The sequence below is a fragment of the Oreochromis niloticus genome, linkage group LG13 (genome assembly GCF_001858045.2).
Source record: "Oreochromis niloticus isolate F11D_XX linkage group LG13, O_niloticus_UMD_NMBU, whole genome shotgun sequence".
NCBI classification, from domain to species: Eukaryota; Metazoa; Chordata; class Actinopteri; order Cichliformes; family Cichlidae; genus Oreochromis; species Oreochromis niloticus.
Genome location: NC_031978.2, coordinates 28,657,086 through 28,682,804, shown reverse-complemented (window position 1 = coordinate 28,682,804; position 25,719 = coordinate 28,657,086). Strand labels below are relative to the sequence as shown.

The 25,719-nt window shown below is 40.5% G+C and overlaps 1 protein-coding gene and 2 long non-coding RNA genes across 5 annotated transcripts; 1 reads left to right on the top strand and 2 right to left on the bottom strand.

Moving 5' to 3' along the window:
* Positions 1-1,866: 1,866 nt before the first annotated feature.
* Positions 1,867-11,663, bottom strand: LOC109204710 (uncharacterized). Of its 3 annotated transcripts, none has more exons than XR_003213566.1 (5): positions 11,639-11,663; positions 3,474-3,843; positions 3,165-3,316; positions 2,788-2,877; positions 1,868-2,688 (listed from the first exon to the last, which is right to left on the bottom strand). It is a non-coding gene; the product is annotated as an uncharacterized LOC109204710 (long non-coding RNA). The 3 variants fall into 3 exon arrangements; XR_003213567.1 differs by lacking the exon at positions 11,639-11,663 and adding an exon at positions 5,281-5,944; XR_002064222.2 differs by lacking the exon at positions 11,639-11,663 and having other exon boundaries at positions 1,867-2,688; positions 3,474-5,942.
* LOC112842006 (uncharacterized) lies at positions 3,708-11,681 on the top strand. The gene is made up of 3 exons (XR_003213568.1): positions 3,708-3,845; positions 9,431-9,432; positions 11,588-11,681. It is a non-coding gene; the product is annotated as an uncharacterized LOC112842006 (long non-coding RNA).
* Positions 11,682-21,005: 9,324 nt separating this feature from the next.
* pex13 (peroxisomal biogenesis factor 13) lies at positions 21,006-25,375 on the bottom strand. The gene is made up of 4 exons (XM_005457057.4): positions 25,196-25,375; positions 22,290-22,996; positions 21,902-22,024; positions 21,006-21,713 (listed from the first exon to the last, which is right to left on the bottom strand). Exons 1-4 carry the CDS (start codon positions 25,267-25,269, stop codon positions 21,352-21,354), a joined length of 1,266 nt encoding a protein of 421 aa, XP_005457114.1. The 5' UTR covers positions 25,270-25,375; the 3' UTR covers positions 21,006-21,351.
* Positions 25,376-25,719: the final 344 nt, after the last annotated feature.

Here is a 25,719-nt window from a genome sequence, read left to right as displayed (position 1 = left end):
CTCAAAGTGACACAAGGTCTGAAAACTCCCCATTCAAAGTCTATGGGGAGGTTTTGAAATTCAGAGCTGAAATTCTCTAATGAGAGGCATTTTCAAATCGTCATATCTCTTTAACAAAGTAAAGTTAGGACATGAGGCTTGTGCCAATATATCTTTAGACACTGCTGACACTCACAGTGGAAGCAGTTTTTACAGTCATCTTACCGTTGAGCAATGAATTACGTTTGTTGGAGGGGTGGAAATCTGTCCTCCTCTCAGTTTTCAAACTCCGAAAATGAAGCTGTTTCTTCTCTCGTCATATCTCCGCGACGGAGGTACAAAGAGCTATGACAATCGCAGTCAAAGTACACCAAAGTCCGTTGATTCACCCAGTACAAGAATTATGCTGCTAGCCCTCCTAGTTTTTGAGTTACACAATGTTTTGTAACTCCAAAAAACGGCGTTTTTCGCCTCTCACCGCGATCTATTTTTATACTGGTCATGTCTGTGTTTTTCAGACGCCCGCCCCCTTTCCAGGTGGTGCAATCAGTTGTGACACGGCTCTGCAGCTCAAAGGTTGTGGGTTCAATCCCACCTTGTTCAACATTTTTTTTTCACTACAAATTTATACACTATCACAGACCTGTAATTTATTTTGCTAATTTATTACAATTCTGCAAAGTTTTATGATTTTAGCAGCTTTTCTAATATGGACCTCAGATTCTTGTTAACGCTCCATGGCAGAAATACACACAAGTACACAGCCTGATGAAGCAGATAGAGGCAGTACCTCTGATTGGTGAATTTGAGCAGAACCAGGTTGTTCTGCCTCTTTTCAGCAGAAATTCTGCTCATTCACCTCTTTTCTGCAAAATTTTCAGCTTTTTCACCTCTTATCAGCAGAATTCTCAGTAGCTTCTGCTAATTTCAGCAGAATTGTCAGTCTGTCCAACTCTTCTTTGTGAGAATGAGTTTGGGTTAGTGAGATAAGTAGCTGCCTTGAGTCCAGGAGGGCCAGGTTTGAATCCTGCTCGGGGTGACGTTTTTTTTTTCCCACCACCATACAACTTTTTGCATCTTTTCATCTTTTTCAGCAGACAGCTTCAGCGTTAAGGCATCCACACAGCATTTTCGCAGGAAATGCAAATTTTTCTAGTTCTTTATACTTTATTCTTCAAGTTGCTTCCGTACATTTTTTGCTGTTTAACTACTTCCACAATTTTTGTCCGATTTTTACCGTTCAAATTTTAAACTATTCTGCTATTTCTGCTAATTCCGGCTATATCTTTTGGTATTTTTTGCTATTATACTTTTTAAAATATTAAGCTTTTTATGCTTTTTTTTGTCCCATTGAAATGAATGGAAACCTTCCACAATTCTACTAAAACTTGCTTGTTTTTGAAACTTAACTACTTCCTCATACACTGAAAAAAAAAGTTCTTTCAATTTACTTGATTTTATTGTGTACATCAGTCCCACATAATATGAGTAAGTATGACTGACTTAATTTTCCACTTTCCCACAAGTAATTAATGCTTGTCAAATCAAAGTATTTTATTTACATCAGATTACTTTAAAAAATCATGTTTGATGTACATACTATTTATTTGTTACCATAATATCAATGCATTGCATAATGTCAATATATTTTAATGTTTAACACCAACTTATTTTTGATTGCCAGTGGTATGCAATGATATTGTGTAATGTAAACACATTGCAATTATGTTCCTGCAACACAAATTATGGCTTTAAATCCTACTTAATTTTTTCAATTGAAATATTAACTGATCATTATTGACAAAAAAGCCAAAGACCGTGAGTGCTGCTGAACAATTCACCTTTATTAAACTGTAACAGCAGTGAAAGCAGCAAGCTGCCATGAACAACCCCAAAATCCCCCCCCAAAAAAACTGACCTTAGCAGCAAATAAAAGAAAGTGCTTATAGATGATCCTGTCATCTCTTACATATAACATTTGTATTAATTACACAATTGAAAATTTAAAGTAAATTAAGACTACCTGAAAAAAGCAACACGCTTTTATGAATAAACAGATTTACACAAATATAACTTGTGTATTATTTGACAACAATTTCAGCTTCTGTACAAGTATTTACCTGTACAAAATTTCAACTAAGTTGAGCCTTAAATGACATTGTTACATAACTAATACCAAACACCTACATGAATCTTAATCTTCCTTTTAAACATGTAAGCAGGACATTAAGGTTGACTCAGAACATATTGCTAAAAATCGTCAGTAAATATTTCTTACAACATAATACCAGAAGGAAAAATCATCCTTGCAGTCACATGAGGGGAAAGCAATAAAAAGATAAGCAGTATAACGTTACTGAACACAAAATGAAAAACTACAAAGAATTGCAGAAGTGCTGTCTTTGACTTCTCAATGAAACAGATGGTTTTTAAAAGCAAGAACTTTAGAGAGTTTAGCTCCATCCAGTTCCATGAAAACCTTCTGGAAAACGTCAAAGGTGTAGCGGAGGTCAGCAGGGTAGGTAAGGTTTAATGCATACATGAGTCCAAATAGCATTATCACAGCAAATGCTACATTATCCAAATTCTTCGCCACCCTGATGCCTGCAAGGACAACTCTTGTTCTTCTGCTGAAGCTTGCTCTTTAAGAAGATAAATTCGAACAGTGGTGTCTTCAACAGTCTCATTGATGGCACGTTCTTCCATGCCCTGTAAAAAAGCCATGTTAGTCATTTCATGCCAAGTAAGTAATATGACACACTGTGGAATGTCCGAAAAAAAGAAAAGAAAAAAAAGACAAGTACATACCACATACTCCTGGATAATCATGCCAGGGTCTTCACCCATGTAGATACACACTCCCTTGACACACTCACGTCCAGCATCAACATCTTCACACTGAAATGAAATGTATGTAATTAGCATCTTCATTCAGCCCTTGTCCTTGATTTAAGTTTTAATAGTGTACTTTACATGAATGTTTTTAAAGTAAAGGCACACAAATTAATAATAGGTTTACTGGCAATTAATAATAAGTTGACAAAGTGAAGGTTAAAAAAAACAAGCAGATGTAAAAATACAAAATGAGAGAATTTATCATGGGAAAACATCTGAAATCTTCCACAATTATAAAGTTTCATCCAAAGAGGATCATATTAAGTGAGTGTTGAGGCTTGATCACTTACATATCCATTTGTGCCACAATTCTTTTCAGTATTAGTCCAAGCTCTCCTCTTCTGTTGACCAACTTCACCAGGTTGTCCAAGTGGAGATCCAGCTGAGCCAGGAACTTTGTTTGAGGGGGGATGGTGGCAATTCTCTTAAACTCAGCGTTGATCTGAAAACATGAGCACAGAGGAATGCGCTTCAAAGGTTTAATACCTGGAAGAAGGCTGCAATCACTCATGCTGAAGAAATGGGCTGTCAAACAACAACTGTGCCTTAACTATTTTAGGCTAATACCACAAGAGCACCGTGTATGAGGCAAACCTTACCTCATGGAAGTCAAATAGAGCAGGCAGCCTCCACCATTGGTGCATCACAAACAACTTCATGTCTTCTGTATGAAAAAGTCTCTTCCATCTTGAGTTTCACCAACTCTGTTACTCTTTTTATGTCCATGTGGTGGGCTTTGACATGTCAATAGCTTTAAGAGTCCCTTTGTCTGCTACTTCTGAAACTGAGGTAAGATTAAGAAACTCATTCCCAAACAAGGAATCCATAAACTGAAGTCTGAAACTGCCCTGAAGACCACACTGTCTCTTGACTTCAACGATGAGATCCTCAGTTGATTCGGGCGCTCCATTAGAGAGTGAGCCTTCGACAGGTTCCGTCAGCCAAGACAGTCTTTAGGACCATAGGACTCTGTAGGCAAAAAAGAATTACATATCAGACATTCAGAAAGAACCATTTCAGTTTAGTTTTCATACAGCTATCCATACCCAATAGTCAAAGTTATAAAGATCAGACAAAAAAAAGAAAAATTTATCTAATGAAATACATGCGACTGAACCTATTACACTTATCTGAACACCTTTTATTTCTATATGTCTTTTTAAAGTCACAATGTGGACTGATCCAATCTTATAATCAACCAATGGATAAGTATCAAGGAGTTAACAGATTGAAACGAGAGTGAATATTCTTGTGGATACTGGGCTGAGCTCAAAAGCTCTGTTGTGCTCTCTGTACCAGCCACCAAGCTCTCTGACAATGTAGAATATGCTGTGGTACAATGCAGATATGGTTTTTCAGTATTCTGGCAATCCACCTGCTGCCCTTTGGGCCAGTACCATTCCCTTTCTATGAGTTATGCCCTTTAATGTCACACACTGTCCAAGGTTGACCTCTAGAATGTCAGGGAATATGTACCTAATGACTTAAGCTATCTCCTCTTTAAGCAAATCCACTAGAAAAGCTGATACAGCTGAGACCTCTAATTCAGACTTGCCAAGAGATGGGGAGTTTAGATGGTAAGGTATCATCATCTGATGTTTTGACTTCTGTGATCATAAAGGTAAAAATTCCACCATCACAAAAAACATTAATTTTAATTGAAAAAAAGGTATTCCAGTCCAGAAGAGTACCGATCTTTCTCTCATTTATACATAATGTTTTGAGAAGCAGCTCACATATCTTCCACACAAAGTAGAAAAAAAAGGGGGAAAAAAGGGTCCTTAATTTTTGTTAGGACAATGTTGGAAAATTCACAATACATCACTTAATAAACTTATCTCCTTGTAGATATCTGCTTTATTATTTGGGCTTGACCAATAGAATAGTCAAGTAAGTGACACTTCACCTAAAACAATGACTAAATGCAAAAATGACTTGGCATTTATGGGCACAGGCTCTTAAACCCACGTCTAAGGTGGCAGGATCCTTATTATAACTTGAGTGCGTGTCAGCGGCAAGAATTAAGGTATGGCACTGTGGCGCTCCCAGCTTCTTAAACTCTGACGGTTACAGCCTGACTAATTAGCCACTGTAGCCATAACTAGCACGAGTAACACAAACACTATTGTGCTCTCTCAGTGACGTTTTAACTTGCTAAGCCATCAAAAACGCCAGTGCTCTCTGTCACAGACATAAATTCCATATCCGACCGACAACAGCTGCTTTCTCCCGACTATGTGCAATTTGTTACTATTTTTCAGCTTTAGCCACGAAGCTAATACCAACTTTAGCTAGCACTGTAAAAACAACATGTAGATGCATTACAGATTACTTTTCATATAGCATGCACTACAACAATTCTGTGAAAATGTACCTAACTAAAACAAATGTATTTAGATTACTTACCTTCTCAGTATGCCTGACTCAGTGGCAAAGGTTGCATGTGGCTAAACAGTCTTCCAGAATCTGGCGGTCAATTGCGCTCTCCTTAAATTATGTTGTTGTCTTATTGGATAAGACTCTAGGTCTTATTATCCAATCATATTTAGTTGTTGTCTTTGAATATATTGCATCATTTCCAGTTGTGGTCAAACATGATTACAATGGTTTTAGTATTCTAATTTAGTCACTTTAAATCAATGCAAGAAAAATGAGTAGTCTCAGTATTGTTTATAATCAAGTAAATTGTACTTTATTCAATCATGTAAATAAGAGAAACATGAAAGGCTTGTGTAGAATTAACTAAATTCATTTGTGCAAATTCAAAAGCCTGCCAATTCCCATTTTTTCAGTGTACTTTGACTTAGAACAACCATTCAAAGTTTAAAATGTTCTCAAATTATTGGGCTATTCATGTATGATTCAGCTTTTTCATACCTGTTACCGTTTTCATCTTATCCCTCTTTAAGTTTTAAGTTTCATCTTTGTGATTTTTCAGAAAATACATGCGTTGTTATGGTTGCTATGCACTTGGCTTTGAGTGAGCCACTTGTCCTTTTTCAATCTTCTCTTCATGTCCAAACAACTTCTTGCTACTTGGTCAATTTCCACTCAACCCCCACCAATTATACATCAAAATGTAGGTATTTTTGTTGGCTTTCAGAAAATGTCACTATCTTTTGTGTGGGATTTACAGAATTTTGGCAAATCTCCCCAGACCAACACAAAGTCTGAAAACTCTCCATAGAAAGTCAATGGAGAGTTTGTTCAAAATCACCGCTGGATTTCTGTAATGAGAGGCATTTTCGAATCATCATATCTCCTTAACGAAGCAAAGTTAAGACATGAGGCTTGTGCCAATATATCTTCAGACACTCCTGACGCTCACAATTCAAGAATTTTTTTTATCACCTATTACCGTTTGGCCATGAATTGGGTTTGTTTGAGGGTAGGAAATTTGTCCCTCGCTCAGATTTCTTCAGATTTCAAACTCTGGAAATGAGGCACTTTTTTCTCTCGTCATATCTTTTTGATGGATTTCCACACAGACCTGAAAATTTCCATGACTGTTCACCAAAGCCTGCTGTCTCTTATGGTGAAAGAATGATATCGATACTCCAAATAGATTTAGAGTTACAAAGCATTGTTTGAGGGCAAGTCAAGGCAGTTTTCGCTTCGCCTCTACTCAGTTATGGTGCATTACAAGTCAAATATCTTCAATAATTCATATTTTAATGATAAATTGTCAACACTGTAAGATTCAACGAGCTAAATACATTCTACTGCAGGTTTGAGATGGACAGACTCCCACGCCTCACCCTCCCCTCCCCAGAGACACCGCTTCAGACACTGACCCCCAACACACCTTCCACCTCTCCCCCCTTCACCCTCACCCTCTCCAATCCAGTCTCAACGACCACCCCCACCCTCCCCAATCCAGACTCAACGACCACCACCACCCTCTCCAATCCAGACTCAACGACCTCCATCACACCTCCCACCCCCCTTTCCTCCTCCCTGAAACTCAGAATACACACTGAGGATGTGAGCCGACTATTCCAGAAACAGAAGCCCAGGAAAGCCCCCGGACCAGACGGTGTCTCACCCTCCTGCCTCAAGACCTGTGCTGAACAGCTGGCTCCCATCTTCACTCGCATCTTCAACAGATCCCTGGAGCTGTGTGAAGTTCCATCCTGCTTCAAACGCTCCACCATCATCCCTGTTCCCAAGAAACCCACCATCACAGGACTGAACGACTACAGACCTATCGCCTTGACGTCTGTGGTCATGAAATCCTTCGAACGACTGGTGTTAGCCCATCTGAAGGACATTACAGGCCACCAGCTGGACCCTCTGCAGTTTGCCTACCGGGCAAACAGGTCGGTGGATGATGCAGTGAATATGGGGCTGCATTACATCCTGCAACACCTCGACCGCCCGGGAACTTATGCCAGGATCCTGTTTGTGGACTTTAGTTCGGCTTTTAACACCATCGTGCCTGAACTTCTCTCTTCCAAACTCTCCCAGCTCAGCGTGTCTCCAGCTACCTGTCAGTGGATCACCAGCTTCCTGACAGACAGAAAGCAACAAGTGAGGCTGGGGGAGATCACCTCTGAAACTCGGTCCCTCAGTACTGGTGCCCCTCAAGGATGTGTCCTCTCACCACTACTGTTCTCCCTCTACACTAATGACTGCACCTCCAAGAACTCGACTGTTAAACTCCTAAAGTTTGCAGATGACACCACCGTCATTGGCCTCATTCAGGATGGTGATGAGTCTGCATACCGGCAGGAAGTTGAGCGGCTGGTACTCTGGTGCAGTCAGCACAATCTGGAGCTGAACACTCTTAAAACTGTAGAGATGACAGTGGACTTCAGGAGACATCCCCCAACTCTGCCCCCCCTCATCATGTCAGACAGCCCTGTGTCGACTGTGAAGATCTTCAAGTTCCTGGGTACCACCATCTCCCAGGACCTGAAGTGGGAGACCAACATCAACTCCATCCTCAAAAAGACCCAGCAGAGGATGTACTTCCTGAGACAACTGGGGAAGTACAGTCTTCCACAGGAGCTGCTGACCCAGTTCTACACTGCAGTCATTGAGTCTGTCCTGTGCTCCTCCATCACAGTCTGGTATGGTGCAGCCACTAAACAGGACAGGAGCAGACTGCAGCGGACTGTACGGGCAGCAGAAAGGATCATCGGTGCCCCCCTGCCCTCCATCCAGGATCTGTACCTCTCAAGAACCAGGAAACGGGCAGGGAAAATCATCACAGACCCCTCACACCCTGGACACAGACTTTTTGACCTGCTGCCCTCTGGCAGACGGTACAGAAGCCTGCAAACCAAGACCACCCGACACAGGAACAGTTTCTTTCCCCTCGCCATCTCCCTCCTAAACAGTTGACCTGTCACACTGCTCCCCACTGCCAGACTGCAACTGCACCTTATGTACATTCTGTAGTATTCATTCCACCTCATTTCATTTCTGTATTTTATGTACATAAGTTTAGTTATTTATAGTTGGTTTACACAGCTTTGTGTATGTATGTGTATGCATGTGTAATGTATATATAGACGTGTGTGTGTGTGTGTGTGTGTGTGTGTGTGTGTGTGTGTTTTACATTGCTGTGCTTGATAGCCACCATCTACCGGAACCAAATTCCTTGTATTTGTCTGCACATATACTTGGCCAATAAACACGATTCTGATTCTGATTCTGATTCTGATTCCCCCATCTCTTCTGAACAAAACGGTGTAAGAATGACTGTTCTAGCCCCTACGGTTAGGAAATTATAGCCATTTGTTTGAGGGGAGTCCTCACTATGAAAAATAGACTGCACAAATCCTGTCTCTGTGCTGCGTGTGTGTAAAAACAGGTGCACCTGTTTTGGCGGGAAAAAGTACACAGCCTCTCTGATTGGTGGATTCAAATTTAGCAGCTCCAGGCTGTTTGGCTGCTGCTGCTGCTACTGTGTGTGTGTGTGTGTGTGTGTGACAAAGAGAGAGAGAGAGAGCCTTTTTATGGGAGTATCTTATTGTATGATTTAAATTCAATATATTTAGACTGGTTGACTGAATTTGATCCTGTGTGTGTCTCTCTGTGCATGTGATTGTGTGACTGTTCTACTTTTTTTTGCTGATTTTTTTTTTTTTTTTAACAATTACATTTGAGGGACCCTTAGCATGTTCAGCATTTTTTCAGCTGTCCATTTTGCTTTTCCAATTTTTCTATTTAAGTTATTACTATTGTGCTAAGTCATAGCATTTCTGCTGCTTTTCAGTATTTGTGCTAAATACAGCATTTCTGCTAAATCATACTATTTCTGCTATTTGATAAGATTTGTGCTAAATATAGTATTTCTGCTAAAAAATAGTATTTCTGCCAAATATAGTATTTTTGATTAATTATAGTTTTTCTACCAAATCATAGTACAGTTTTTCTGCTTTTTATAGGATTTGTACTTAATATAGTATTTCTGCTTAATTATAGTATTTCTGCCATTTTATAGTATTTGTGCTGAAACATAGTATTTCTACTAAATGCAGTATTTCTGGGTAATCATAGTATTTCTATATATTTCTGCCAGCTCCCCAGGGAGTTAATCCTCTGTGAGAAGTGTAATATTCAAATTTATATATCAGGGCCTGCACGACTTCCCAACCAGCCAATCATATCTGAGGGCTGACACATTCAAATTTGCATATTGGTTCATGCATGGCTTCTAAGACAACCAATCATATCTGAGGGCTGACACATTCAAATTTGCATATTGGGGCCCTCATGGCTTCCCAGCCAGCCAATCATACCTGAGGGCTGACACATTCAAATTTGCATATTGGGGCCTGCACTGCTTCCCAGCCAGCCAATCATACCTGAGGGCTGACACATTCAAATTTGCATATTGGAGCCTTCATGGCTTCTAAGCCAACCAATCATCTATGTCATATATCTATAATATTTCATATTTTTATTTTAAATGGTCAACATTTCAAGATTCCCCCATGTCTTCTGGTCTAAGAATGACTGTTTTAGCCCCTACGGTTAGGAATTTATGGCTGGCTGTTTGAGGGCAATCCTGACTATGAGAAATAGACTTCAAAAATCCTGTCTCTCTCTGTGTTGCGTGTGTAAAAGCCTGCACTTGGTGCACCAGTTTTGGCGGGAAAAAGCACACAGCCTCTCTGATTGGTGGATTCAAATTGAGAAGGTCACAGCTGTTTGACCTAGAAACATGCTGTTAACAGCCCCTGTTCACTTGCTGCTGCTGCTGTGTGTGTTTGTGTGTGTGTGAGTGTGTGACAGTGTGTGTGTGTGTGAGAGAGAGAGAGAGAGAGAGAGAGAGACACACACACACACACACACACACACACACACACAAAGACCCTTTTTAGGGTAGCATCTCATTGTTGGATAAAAATATATTCAGACTGGTTGACTGGCATAGACCCTGTCTGTGTGTCTCTCTCTGTACATTTGTGTATCCATATTTGATTTTGTGTGTATTTGGTGATTTGTGTATCCATATTTGATTCTGTGTATCTGTTGGCTGTTCTTATTTGTTTTTTTCTGAATGTATTTTTATTTTATTTTTTCACAGAACAAAAATTAGTTTTGAGCGAACTTAACCATGTTCCTTTTTATTCAGCTTGTCATTTTACCTTTCCAATATTTTCACTTAAGTTATTACTATTCTGCTCAATCATAGTATCTGTTCTAAATCACTGTTATTAAGCTATATTGTAGGATTTCTGCTAAATCATAGTATTTCTACTATATTATATTTTTCTTTCTAAATATACCATTTCTGCTATAGAGTAGTATTTCTGCTATGTTATAATATTTGTGCTAAACTGGAGTATTTTTGCTAAAACATAGTATTTATGTAAAATTACAATATTCATAGTATATTACAGTGTCTCTGGTAAATCACAGCATTTCTGCTATGTTGTACTGTTTTTCTAAATCATAGTATTTCTGTAATGTTTAAGAATGTTTGGCTAAATATATTCTTTCTGTAAATTTATACTATTTCTCCTAAATTCTTGTATTTTTGAGAAGTTATCGTGTTTCTGGTAAGTTACAATATTTCTGCTAAGTTCTGCTATGTTATTGTATTTCTGCCAAGTATTATGTTTCCTCTAAGATATTGCAGTTCAGCTAAGTTACTACATTTTAGCAAAGTTCCTTTGCTTCTGCAAAGTTTTTGCAATTTTTGCAACTTTTCAGCTTTTTCTGCTAATTTCAGCAGACAGCTTCAGCTTTAAAGCATCCACACAGCATTTTCGCAGGAAATGCAAATTTTTCTAGTTTGAACTGAGTTCTGTATCAGCTGCTAATGTTAACCCGTACAGTGGACTTTGAGCTGTTTGTTTGACCTGTGTCACACCGAGAACTGAATGAACCTCGATAACATTAGCTTTTACATAGACACCCTTGGCAATGGCTCCATACACTAACCTGCCGATATTTATACATTTTCCCCATTTAAAAATTAAGTAGCAATCGACAACAGGGAGGACTAAACTCTCCCGGAGCCCCGAGTAATTTTCAGAAAAATAAAATTACCCGGAGGACATATTGTGCAACACAACTCCACGGGCTCCGCGAGCAGTTACAAATGAGAGAAAAAAGGCTGACGGTAATAATATCTCAGTTGTACCACAGTACAGCTGATTTAACGAACTTATAGCGAAATATATCAGCGCCACTGACAGGGTGACCATCCAGAAGAGACGTGTTCTCTGAAAATAATCGCGTCCATCACTTGTAGCTAGTGATGGGTCCTGCAACACTAGCGCACCGACGCATGTATCAAGCTCACCTAGCGATGCCTGTATCGGTGCGTGCGTCGCTTTAAGAAAAAGTCACGTGATCGATACAGCTGCTGTATCGCTCATTGCCAACGCACCAAACTGTGTTTAAAAGGTACCGCATCCGCATCTGCCAACGGAATGAGTCGCCACCAAAAAAACCCACAAAATTACTCTCGCAAAGATTAAAAAAATAAATAAAAAATACACATCTCTCTATAATAAAATGGAGCCTGAAAGAAAAAGAAATGTTTCTGCTGTGTGGGATCATTTTGATCTTTTAACTGCAAATAAGGTAATAGTTTGTCTGTCTTTGTTTTAGTGTAATCTATCAGAATAGGAAAAACAGCAATGTGACTTGAAGTGTAAATTTTTATTTCATTTTATGCAGGTCAAATGTCGCATCTGTTCTGCTTTCTTACACAAACAAAAGCACCTCCTCCGTGTTTAGGCATTACAGAGCACAACAGGAAAATGATGAGACAAACTCACCGAGAATGAACACTGGTAGGCCTATATAGACACTGAACAGCTTTATCATCATTTTTTTTTATTAATATGTGTTTTATTATTTTCAAATCAAGCATCTAGGAAGACTGCTCTGGACCAGGCAGTCCTGAATTTTATTATAAAGGACTGCCAACCCCTTAGTATTGTGGAGAGTGTCGGAGAGGAACATTCCAAGATCAGAGGATCCTTTAACGTACTGGGGGAATAGGAAGACATCTTATCAGAACCTTTTCCACCTGGCTTTACAGCTTTTGTGTACCCCAGCTTCATCTGTCCCTGTGAGTTTTCCAAAGCGGGGGAAATGGTGTCAAAAAAAAAAACCCGCAATAGACTGAATGCAAAAACATTGGATAAACCTATTTTTCTGAATAGAAATTTATAATAAACTGAGTCAAATGGATAATATTACATTCACAATACTGTCATTTTAATTTTCACTGTCAAAAGATTTTATTATGTTTATGCTTAAAAGTACATTTTATTTTCTAGATGTGTTTGCTCTTTTAGTATTCAGCTCAAATAGAGAAGTTACGCTATCTGTTATGTTACTAACTGTGCAAGCTCAACAGGAAGTCTGCACGCAGCACAGTTCTATTTTATCTCTTCCTGTACGTCTCTGAGAAGAACATGCTACACAAATATGCTTGAGTATAAATAAAGGCTGACAACTGTTGCAGGGTGTGAGTCTCCGTTGAGCTCTCACCCGTGTGCACGTTAAACTTGCAAACCTGTTTGGGTGTCATTTATTCCGACCTGAGTTGCACTACAGGAAAACTCCTGACATTCACTTAATGTCATTCACAATATATTTTAAAGATGTCTACAATATTTGCAATATAAAAGATATAAAATGATTCCATGGAAAGTACAATACCTTACAGTGTACAAGTATGACTAGGTCATTGAATCAGTGTCTGTTGTGAGTCTCAAGTAAGTTGCCTGCAATGATATTTAAGGTCCAGCAGGTGTCAGTATGGAGCAAAACAGCAAAACTGTGTCGACACAGTGTCGATACAGTTTGGGGAATGTGCTGAAACGCTTCACGAGGCCCCATCTACCCATCACTAGCATGCACTATTCCCAAAGAACCCAGGTGGAACAGAGCATTTGCGAGCTGATGCAAAATTGGCCTGAGTTCTCTTATTGGGAGACCCTGGTTATTCCGGTCCCCTATGTAGTCCCACAGGCTTTGATCAAGGAGTTCAAAATTTAAGCAAATACGCTCTCCATCGAGGAAATAGCCATTCCATTCGACAATGTTGCACCTGTCTGGATCCAAGCGTCGCAGCTGCTCCAGGAGGAAAATTTCCAGTTTTGCCTGTTGCAGAATTTCAGGGTCGCTCTTGTTGACTTTAATAGCCACAGTTTGGTTGTTTTTTGTATCGTGACATTTGGTTACAACACCAAAGCCACCTTCTCCAAGGAAAGCTTCTACCACGTGGTGATCTCCCTTTAGATATTTCAAGCTCATCTGAGGTGAAGGATGGGTTGGCTGACATGGTGTAATGTGTCTGTTTGCTCTGTAAATTGGTGAGAAACAAAACTGAACTTGTTTTGGTTTGCCGTAAAATGCTCTCAAAACTTCTCGAAAGGGTTTTGGTTGCTGTCAGTTCAACGTCTGTTAAGCCATAAAGTATAATAGAGCGCTCCTATTTATGGGTTTTGGGATCAATGCAAAGTTACCACATCACAAGGGATCAAAGCGATTCTAATGTGTGCGCACACGCACAAACACGTGTTTGTTTGTGTAATATTGTTCACACTAAAGCGCACTTCGCTCTTGCACTGCAGGCCTACTTGTTGTTCCTAGAGTATTTAAAAGTAGAATGGGAGGCAGAGCCTTCATTTTTCAGGCCCCTCTTCTGTGGAACCAACTTCCAGTTTGGATTCGGGAGACAGACACTATCTCTACTTTCAAGATTAGGCTTAAAACTTTCCTTTTTGCTAAAGCATATAGTTAGGGCTGGACCAGGTGACCCTGAATCCTCCCTTAGTTATGCTGCAATAGACGTAGGCTGCCGGGGATTCCCATGATGCATTGAGTTTTTCCCTTCCAGTCACCTTTCTCACTCACTATGTGCTAATAGACCTCTCTGCATCGAATCATATCTGTTATTAATCTCTGTCTCTCTTCCACAGCATGTCTTTCATCCTGTTTTCCTTCTTTCACCCCAACCGGTCGCAGCAGATGGCCGCCCCTCCCTGAGCCTGGTTCTGCCGGAGGTTTCTTCCTGTTAAAAGGGAGTTTTTCCTTCCCACTGTCGCCAAAGTGCTTGCTCATAGGGGGTCATATGATTGTTGGGTTTTTCTCTGTATTTATTATTGTGCTATCTACTGTACAATATAAAGCGCCTTGAGGCGACTTTTGTTGTGATTTGGCGCTATATAAATAAAATTGAATTGAATTGAATTGAACTAAATTTGACCCTAATCAATTTAATATGAGTCATTCAAAGAAAATGTTAGTTTTGGAGAATTTTGAAATTACGAAACTGACAATTACGAGACTTTTTGTTCGTGTATTTGGTTTTTTTTTCTTTTGCATAACATGTCAAGCTTTTCTGTATATAGTGATGTCGTAGATTTCAGAGCAAACAAAAAATTGACTAAAATGTTCTATTTTATTTTAACAATCATCAACTTCATATGCAGGTTTCGTACGGGTGCTTGAAATCCTTGAAAAAGCTTGGATTTTAATATTGTAGTGCTGGGATTTCAGATTTGGTGGATAAAACTTCTTGAAACTGTATGTCATTCACCACAAATAACTATCTGATTGAATAGTTTTCTTATCAGATAGAGAAATAAAATGAGTTGCAAAATCAACTAGAAAGCGAAAATTTCAGAAGAAATTTTAAGTGTGCCTATGCCGCTGCTAATCAGTGTAGTTTGCCATTCATACGGCTGCTTAGGGCAAAACTCAGCAGAGCAGCCATTCTCCACCATGAACTATGGTAAAAACAAACACCGCTCATGCTTCACAGATGACAGCTTACAGTTTTGTGTAAAGATGAAATTACTTCGTACAGCGCTGATTTGCAGACGCTGTGCACACAGGTTCATGAGCAGAAGTCCCATTGTACCACGGCAGACCCGACAATGTTTGCATGAACACGCTTTGAAGCATTACGTTATGGACCACTTTTCACACATGGTTGGTTTACCCACACAGCCGGCTGTAGCTTTTCAATTCACAGTCCGACACACACCCAAAAGCAGCCGAGAGAGCACAGACTACGCCCGAGAGGCGTGATTGCAGATGCCGCTCAGGTGGGTCCACCTCCCCTGCAGCGGCACTGCAGACCACGCCCCGCCACACACATCAAACACGTAAAATAAATATTTATGCACTTTCGCATTCACTTTTTGTTTTTTGTTATTTTTACAGTGTTCTGAATGATGAACAATGGTCTACAGCCAATCTTGTGTATTATTATACAAACTTTGGTTGTAAGATTCAGATAACTATTTAATAAAAGCTAAATATTTTATATGAGAGTAAGAAAATAAAGTATAACTTTGTGTCCACCTTTCTCTGTTAATGCCCTACCTGGCCCCCTGGCAAAAGCTTTGCTAGATCCGCCCCTGCACAGTTACCAGCTGTCAGCTACACAAAAAAGGAGCTTGGTCTTTATTTGTCTCTCAGAAACAGTTCATAACCTCCCTTCAACTCATTCATGTCACCTAAAAGGTAAACCTGTTTCTCCATCACCAGTTCAGCTCTGATGATTCAGTAAGGACATCTCCTGGTTTGGACCAGCCCTTTTTTCAGCTGTGGCTTCAGGAAACATCAGCTGATACTAGAAATTAAAATCAAATGAATTCTAACAACAGCTGATCAAGCTTAAACGTGCTGCTGTTGTTTAGCGCGATAAACAAGAGCGAAAAGCCGATCGTTGATCAGATTCATGATTGAAGTTTCAACAGGCGAGAGAATGACAGGGGAGGCTTTGTAACGACAGAATAAATCGTAATATTTTCTCTGAATGTGGGACGATTCCGTTTGTACAGCAACTCTCACGAACTAACCCTTATGAATAAAATAAAGTTCAACGTCAGTAACTTAGCGCGCACACTGCTGTATAGAAACTCCCGTCATGCTAGCTAGCACGCAGTACGATTGTAAAAGGTCAGCACAACGAAAATAAACTACACCTAAACTCGGTTTATATCTGACCCAAATAGAGTGCAGTTCATAACTTCTTACCTGAAATTCAGTTCACCTCACGCTCCTGCCTTCGGTTTCCCTGATCCACGATTGAGCTCCGCGTTAGCAACCACCGGTCGATCGGCAGTCGCCTCGCTGCCTCGTATGTCTCGTTCGCGGCATGTCCTTTCTGTCACACACCGGTGGATAGCTGCCCTCTGTTGTAGCTCCACCACCAAACAACTCAGTTATTTTTTCCACATCGACCAGCATCATCGGCCCATATAAACGAAAAATAAGTCCAGCTAAAACACAGACCCTTGGCGAGCGATCGGGTGATGAAACGAGAGTCAGCCGCCTCACTGTAAGCCAAGCCTGGGTGCTTTTTCATGAAGGGTCGCTAGCGGCGCTAGCTAGCTAGCCGGCTATCAGCAACACGTAAGAGAACTGTTGCTAATATGGGATGTCTTGATAAAACGATCAGATATTTGAAGTTTACACACCTACATTCTCGCCTGAAAATATCTTAAAAGTTTATTTTGTGACCTAGAAACACGAATAAAAGATATATAAAACGAAGTGGTGTCCGCCATTGTTTACTCTGTAGAGGCGTGCTATGAATTGTGGGATATGGAGTTTTCCACCCACCATTCACCCTTTCGGCCGTAGTACTCCCGGTATGCCACTAGAGAGAGCCAACACACCACAAATGAAGTCTGCCAAAAGCAGAATCTATCTCAGGAGCCTAGAAATTGGCCTAAATTTGCACTAAAATCTAAATATTTCAAAAACTATAAATGTCATAAACACCAAAAGTCATACCATACTAGTCCAGCTCCAGCCGCACAAAATGATCTAACATATGTAACAATTGTGTCAAAACTGTGCGGCAGATAAGCGTGGGAAAATTTTCACTAAAATATTAATATTTAAAAAACTATAGAAGTAATAAACACCAGGCTGGCACACCATTCCTGATCCAGCCTCACAAAATGATATAACATATATGAAGATTGTCTGAAAACTGTGGGGCGAGTTACGCGGCGAAATTTTAGGCGAAATTTTAGGCGGAAAAAGGAAAATAATAATAATAAGAATAAATCCGACGAATAGTAATAAGTGTGCCTCTCGGCATAGGCACACTTAATAAGAATAATAAATCCGACGAATAGTAATAAGTGTGCCTCTTGGCATAGGCACACTTAATAAGAATAATAAATCCGACGAATAGTAATAAGTGTGCCTCTTGGCATAGGCACACTTAATAACTAGAAAGCGAAAATTTCAGAAGAAATTTTCGCTTTCTAGTTATTAAGTGTGCCTATGCCACTGCTAATCAGTGTAGTTTGCCATTCATACGGCTGCTTAGGGCAAAACTCAGAAGAGCAGCCATTCTCCACCATGAACTATGGTAAAAACAAACACCGCTCGCGCCTCACAGATGACAGCTTACAGTTTTGGGTAAAGATGAAGTGACTTTGTACACTCCTAAAGGTGATGAGCTTTGTACTAGCTGTGGGACATTTGATTCTGAGTGCTTTGACCAAAAACCTTCAATTTTTGTTTTCCTTATCTTAGAAATGAGAGCTCTTCTTTTGTGTGAGCGTGTCCCATGTTTACAACTATCACAGTGTTTTCCTCTCCCTCGTGTTTAGAGCTACAGCCCTGTGTGCGGGGCTGGCTCCTGGCCAGTGTGGACGGTGAGACCACAGGCTCGTCCCAGCCAACTACGTTAAGATCCTTAGCAAGAGAAGAGGTCGCTGGGCCGCAGATATGGAGAGGCTCGCTCAGGCCTAGCGGGCGAACACGGATGCACCCCAAACAACCTTGGCTGCACAAATACCCTAATCTGCACCTCTCCAGCATCCCATGAACATACAGCATCTACCCGTATCATGTACAGTACATGAATGATCCATCTCGTTTTTCAGCTCAGTCTTGTCAGATTCATTAGGTTCAGCTGTGTCCCCCTCCTGTGTGCAGTTTCCTCATTTCCCTCTGCATGTATTTATAGTAGTGATGGCCAAACAAAGCTTTCTGAAGCATTGAAGCTTGTGTTGAAAAACAGTTCATTACTCGAAGCTTTTTAACAGTCCTCTCTGGTGACATCTGGTGGTCAAAAATATGAAGAGCAGTTTGAATCTACAAAAAAAAATGACCTGCTTCATTATGATTGCCCAATCTACAGAGTGGAATTCACAATTCCCAATTGGACATCACTGATCACATGACTCTGGCCAAACGAATCAAGCATCAACAGAGTGCATCTGAAGCGGTGTGTTGGTTTTTTTGACACATGCGCCGGAGCATCAGCTTCAAGCGGGCCATCACTAATTTATAGCATTTGTCCTCTTGTGTGCGTTACTGGTCCGTCTGTGTTCCTCCATGCTGTTCCTCCTGCTTGTCATCCTTCATGTTACCTCCGTTCCCTCTTGTCCAGGTTTGTTATTTGGTTCTCAGCTTTCCCAGTTTAGGTTTTCATTAAAAATTTCTTTTTATTAACAGTTTTTCCTTTTATACATACCCAATTTCCCTCGGGATGAATAAAGTATTATCAGTCAATCAATCAGTCAATCATATAAACGGAAAGAAAAGAGAAGGATTACGGATGATCTGTACATTCGGTTTAAGTAGCCCTGTTGAAGTCAACGTAGTGGCATAGCTGGCTCAGCCTCTTACTTTAAATGTAAAAAAGCCCCCAACTAAATAAATACTTATTGGGATAACATGTTCATCAACGTTAACTGAAAAATTCAAGAGGAATGTGATTTTACAACAAAGACAAGGCGCCTGTTTATTGGCAACTGACAGGAAGAGGTTGGATAAACTCATCAGGAAGAACAGCTCTGTTCTGGGATGCACCCTGGACCCAGTGCAGGTGGTGGGAGACAGAAGGATTCTGGCCAAAATAACACAGGGGGGATCAGGAATGGTGTGCTATGACTTTTGGTAAACACAAGGTTTGTACAAATTACAGTTAACAAGAACACGGTTTGTACACATTACTGTTTGTACACAAACCTTGTACATACCAACACTCGTTGTTGGTTTTTTTTGTGTGTGTTTGTTATCATTGTTGTAAAAAAAAGTTAAGGTTAGTAAGCCATCAAGAACTGATTACTCGGAGAAGAACACCAATAGGAGACAGTGCAGGTCGCATACTAATTCGAAGGTGGTATTATTTAGTCTGTACACCGAAGAGAAGGCATTAACTACAACGTGATCTTCAATGCATCTCCGTGTGGATGTCAGATAGAAAACTCTTACGTAGGAATAACATAGAAAGTTTTAATTGCCTTTAAGCATTCTGTGTCACACAAGATTGGAAAAAAATTTCTGATTTCAGTTTCTCACATAAAAAAATGTATATTTGATGCCTTTCTTTGTCTCATGATAGTAAACTGAATACTTTCAGGGTTTGGACTATTTGTGAGGTAAGTAGGCTGGGCCGATGGACTCTGAGGGACCATTTTATAGCCCAGGTAAATTAATTGCTGAATAAAAGGGATGGACCAGTTGTGAAACTGTGCACCACTGCATAAAATAATAAATTTGGCCGACTACTGAGACAAATATTGTTTGTTTGTTTAGTATGCTTTGGTTGTTATGCCTCAGAAACACATTTTCATTGAGAAAAAAAATATGTGACACACATCCAACAACAGAAATGACACTTACTGTTCTGGTCTGTGAGATAAAACTCACCCTCGTCTCGTACAATCTAAAAAGTGGGTAAATGTTTCATCTCATTGTGCGTGTGGGTGATGCTGATGCTGCGGTGTTCTCCTACCGGCTAATGCTAGCTGCGTTTGCGGGACGGGACAGAGCTGCTGCCTTCAGGTACTCCCCGTAAATATCAAATGACGGTCACCAGTGATGTGGTCCGTCCTAATGCGTTATATAGCTGCTGGTGGGATGTAAACCAATGTAATCATCTCTCTCTATCTTTTTCTCTAAAGTCGTTTTGAGAACGGTGGCTATGACATTTAAACCAAAGGCGAAAGTGAAGTAGAACATCAAAAATGTGCCCTCAGGCTCAACTCCGTCCTTAACCTCAGTAATTCCGATAGCCAAGGAAGGTAGCATTAGCTTCTAGCTAGCATACAGTTGGCTGAGCAAGTGGCTATTTAAATTGACGTATGTATATTATTAAGTCCGACAACACAGAAAATGCTATCGACAGGTTACACTATCAAAATGATACATAAAAAGCTATTCCCAGAACACTTTGGATTAACAAAATGCGGTTATTCGGTCTGTATCTGCAACGGTGGCTCGTCACTGTTGGCGCAATTCAGCAGGCTAGGCGTCCTGTTACTTGGAGACAGTGGTCGCAAATCAAGTGCTTCTGCCATAAAGTCAGACTTTTAAAAAAATTAAATGAAATGAAATTATACTAATAAGCCATTTAAATTAGCATAAACTAAAACTAAACAGTTAGGTCCAAGTTTAATCAAATTGAAAATCTTGCCAAAATTTCTAACATTTTCACTTGATACCTTATAGCACACTGGACAAAAACGATTTTTAAATTATTTATTTTCATAATAATCATATTAAATATTTCAAAAATTTCTGAATGGTAACTGTTGAAAATGTGCAAAATTCGCCCCATTCTTATTGTGAATAGATCCAATTAACATCACAGAAAACTATACAGAAATCCGAACATGTGAGAGTCAAAACAAAACGTGATCACATGATCAAACAAAACACCTTAACTGTGTTCTTACACTGTCCGTGTACACATAATGTGCCAGTGCGCCTAAAAACACATTTTAGAATACTCATATGTTTATTTCTGTAAAAGCTTTTGAGTTTAAAAAAAATTAAGCTCAGATTTTCAGATGCAGTGAGCCTTGTGTAAGGAAACAATTCTTGGCAAGTAATAAGAAGTTCCATACTGCATTAAAATAATTGAATCAAAAATTACTTTAACAGTTCTTGATGAGGTCTGTGGATCGCCCACCACCCCAAAATATCAACTAACAGCAGATTATTAGTTAAGCTCCAGAGTTACAGACTGAACAAACCGCTGTTATGAATGAAAACTTATGGACACAAAGATCATGGATCAGTCTTTTCAGGGATGTTAAGCGGTGTGTTGGAGGTCATGGTGGAGCTGGATGATCCCTGATTGAATGAAGCAGGTGTTTCTCTGTACGCCGACTCCAGAAAGTCCTCTGAGGAAGCCGAGGCAGAGGGGAGGTCCGGGGTAAAGCCTTGGGCTCCAGTTGTCTGCATTTGTGCAGCCAAGCCTGTTTGGGGTGCCTGCGTGTTCGCCTGCTGGGCCTGAGCGAGCCTCTCCATATCTGCGGCCCGGCGGCCTCTCCTCTTGCCAAGAATCTTAACGTAGTTGGCTGGGACGAGCCCTGTGGTCTCACCGTCCACACTGGCCAGGAGCCAGCCACGCACACGGGGCTGTAGCTCTAAACACGAGGGAAAGGAAAACATTGTCATAGTTGTAAACATGGGGCACACCTCTCACTGTCATGAAAAAAAAAAAAAAGAGAAGAGCCCTCATCTGTTATTTCTAAGATAAGGAAAATAAAAATAGAAGGTTTTTGGTCAAAGCACTCAGAATCAAATGTCCCGCAGCCAGTAAAAAGCTCATCACCTTTAGGAGCGAGGTTGAGCATCTCTCCAGCTCGCATAGAAAGCTCCTCCTGAGAAGCAGCTGTAAAGTCATATTCTGCTCTGGCCACCACGTGGTCATCCTCCCCACTTGCCCAGTTAGTGTCTAAACCAAGCAAGGAAACTGAATTAAAGACATTCATAATTTTAACTTGTTTTAATTAAAAACAACTCCTTCTGCTTTGTACTGTCAGTTGTAAAGTGACTAATGGCATATGGAGCTATGGTACCCAATTTATTTGCCACAGAGTTACAGAAAGGCACATGATGTCATACAAGCAGACTCATCTTTACACGTGTACTGCAAACAACAAAACAAAATGTATCTTTATGAATATGCGAGTGCTTACTGTTCCATCTCCAAGCCTTACCTTTGACTTCAGAGTCAGCAGTGGAGCTCAGCTTCCAGATAAGGTAGGGTACACCCAAGACTAGAGCAAAAAACATTAAGATGGGCCAGGATTTAACTGCCTGGTCCTCCATCTCTCTGGACGATCTCGTACCAGTGGCCTCACTGGGGTTGGGCCACAGGGCCTCGACCTCAGGGTCTAGCCTCCGCCCGAGCAGCTTCTGCGCCAAGCGGTACAAGTAGTGCAATGTGCGCACCAGAGCAAACTTTGACAAAACCCGGGTGAGGTGCACGCGCAGTCGTGTGACGTGGTTCACTACTTCCAGTACAGCACGGAAACCATTATGAAGCGCAGAAAAGGTGGCATCCATCATCATGCTTATTGAAGCAAACGCATGGACAATGCTCTCGATGGACTCAAAGGCACCGCGGCTACTCTCTTCTGCCTGCTGCACAAACCTGCTGGGGGGGACATCTTCCAGGTGAGGTGTGTGTCTGTATCCTCCCAGGCTGTAGCCACCACCATAACCGCCACCATAGCCGTAGCTGTAAGGGCTGTAGCCACCATAGATGGAGCTCCCATAGGGGCTGTAAGAGGGGGAGAAGGAGCTGTAGGATGGACGGTAGGACTGCTGGACCTGACGAGGGGGCACCGGGGGCGCCATCCTGGGCAGGACAGAAGGGCCAGCAGAGGTGGAGGAGCCTGTAGCTAGTCCCAAATCTGCAGATCTGTTTGGTGACAACATAAAGATAGAATATCAGTAAAATCCACCCATAATTCATGGCAACATTAATTGAACAAAGCATTAGTTCACAAACGCATGGAGTCAAGCTAAACCACAGTCCACAAACTGAATGAACAGCTCATAGAGTGGCTCTCTTCCACAGCATGTCTTTTCTCCATCCCCTCAACCCCAACCAGTCTTCAGAGGCTGCCCCTCCCTATACCTGGTTCTGCTGGAAGTTTCTTCCAGTTAAAATGGTGTTTTTCCTTCCCACAGTCACCAAGTGCTCGCTCAAAAAGAGGTTGTTTTGATCATTAAGTTTTCTCTGTATTACAATAGGGTCTCCACCTTGCAGTATAAAGTGTCTTGAGGTGACTGTTGTTGTGATTAATGCTATATACATAAACTGAAATTGAACTGAGTCAACTCTTCCTCCTGCCTCATCTCCAGCTCTGCTAGTCTTCATCTGTACAGACTGTGGAAAATACACAATAAATTCACCGTACCGCTCACCATCAACCAGCAGCTACCGGCAACTTTTAGCATGGGATGTTTTCTCACATGAGCTGACATTATGAACCAGTCAACACACCTTAAATATCATTATCACAGCTCTGACTGTTCAGCTTCTCCAATCTGATGACCATATTCTCTTAACCTTAAAAGGATATGTTGATATGTCCAAAAAAAGATAAATATGTGTGCAGATTTAATTCCATTTCTTCACTTAAAGTGGAAAAAAGTGTCAGGGTGGGGGGACTGATTGAACTGTGATTGTGGAATTTGCCTCATACAGGTGCGTTCACTATTTCTTGTTTGAGAGTACTGCTGTATATATACAAATGCCAGCCGACTGCATAAACAAACTGTTTACTGTTGTACATATGTTTTTATAATTATCTGAATATATTAAGAAGAAGACAATAAAAAAACAATGACTTGCAGCAGCAAGCGGAGGAGTTTAATCTTCTCTGGGTCCTGTTTACGTGTTTGGGAAGAGGTGAGCAGAGGACTGACAGATGAAAAAACAAAAGAGATTTCTCTAAGGGTGGCTGGCCTCTCCCTTAAAGACAGGGTGAGGAGTTCAGCTACTCGAAAGGGGCTTAGAGTTGTTTACACTAATTCGATTAGATGCGTGATCATCTAATCGAATCACTTCATCACTTAAAGCATATTTGCACTGCACAAGACACTTACACATGTGGATTGCACAACCCTGGACATTATATTTCTTCATTTCCATTTAATACTTGTACAGCTGCTGTTATTATTCCATATTTCTTCATACATTCTTATATACTTCTGTATTGTGTATTTTGTTGTACAGTTATTTCATTTTTAACTTAATTTTTATATTTTATTTTATTCCTTCCTAGTTAAATTTACCCTTTTAATTTCCATATTTATTTCCTATCCTATTCATAGTCTTTTTTTTTTTCTTTAGGTCACGAGCAGTTGTCTAAGCATTTCACTGCATATCGTACTGTGTAAGACTGTGTATGTGACAAATAAAATTTGAATTTGATTAGAGTAGAACTGCTATTCCTTCACTTTGAAGAGAGGCAGATGAGACGATTTAGGTATCTGGCAAGGATGCCTCCTGGGTGAGGGGTTCCAAGCATGTACAACCAGGAGGCCCCGGGACAGACCCAAGACACTCTGGAGAGGCTATAAAAATGAAAGGATCTGAGTTTGTTGGCAAACAGCAACAGGAAGACAGCAGCTACATTTTCTTCTGAATTGAGTGTTTTCAACTACAGAACAAACAGAAATACAATTAAAATATTTCTAGGGCTTTTATTAATTTAACTTATTAACCAGAACTGCAACAAAACAAACAAAGAAACAAGCTCAATTGAAAGATACGAGGGAAATCTAGCGAGACACAATGACTAGGACACGGCCTCAGAGGACCAAACTAGCTAGCTAGCCACTTGTACGACTGTGCAGATAAATAATTAGTCGCCGTTTTTCTTTTGGGGGCTTTTTTAATGGCAACCAATTACTCTTACAAGCGCAAACACGACTCATCGGTTTGCAATAATTTTCACCATCGTGTCCATTATTAAAACAAAATGTCAACTGTGGTCTAACAACTCCTGCACGAAGTGACAGCGACAACTTTAGCATTTCAACTGCGAGCAGCTGCAGCTGTAAACACGAGGGACTTCTCGCGACTGCGGCCACTCCGAAATTCGCTCACCTGTAATTTAAAGGCGCACCCACAGAGCCAGGAATCCGCCTTTCCCATGGCCGTGTCGGGGGCTGTGAATCCATAGCAAAATATGTATGCACAGTACACAAATAATCCAGAGCCCTCGCAAAATATCCTTCCACCACTGCCTACCCGTACTTCCACTTCTCCTTTGGGTTTTTTATCGTTGCTTAAAAACATAGAATTGACGCTTTACCGCCACTATCTGGTGTGGAGTCACACTGCAGTAGCTGAGCTGTCACTGTTAAAAAAAAAAGTAGCCCAAAATTGGTGCTTGCCCCCGGGTTCCACTCCACTCCACTGTTCCCCAGAGGAACTTTTTGACAGTGATAGCTCAGTTACTGCATTGTGAAGTACTCTGTGGACCTGTAGTGTAATATTGACAAAATTCATCATTTTAAAATAAATAATCTGTTATGCCAAAAAATGACTTTATGCCGTTCATTTTTTGAGCTCTTTGACATCTGTGAGGTTAGACTTAAGTTTTATTTACTGAAATAAAAGAAATATCT

Coding starts and splice junctions, on each gene's coding strand:
- pex13 (XM_005457057.4), bottom strand. CDS start 25,269: ATGGATTCACAGCCCCCGACACGGCCATGGGAAAGGCGGATTCCTGGC. Junction 22,025..22,289: donor TGCTGACTCTGAAGTCAAAG/GTAAGGCTTGGA, acceptor TGCTTGGTTTAG/ACACTAACTGGGCAAGTGGG. Junction 21,714..21,901: donor GCTCAACCTCGCTCCTAAAG/GTGATGAGCTTT, acceptor CCTCGTGTTTAG/AGCTACAGCCCCGTGTGCGT.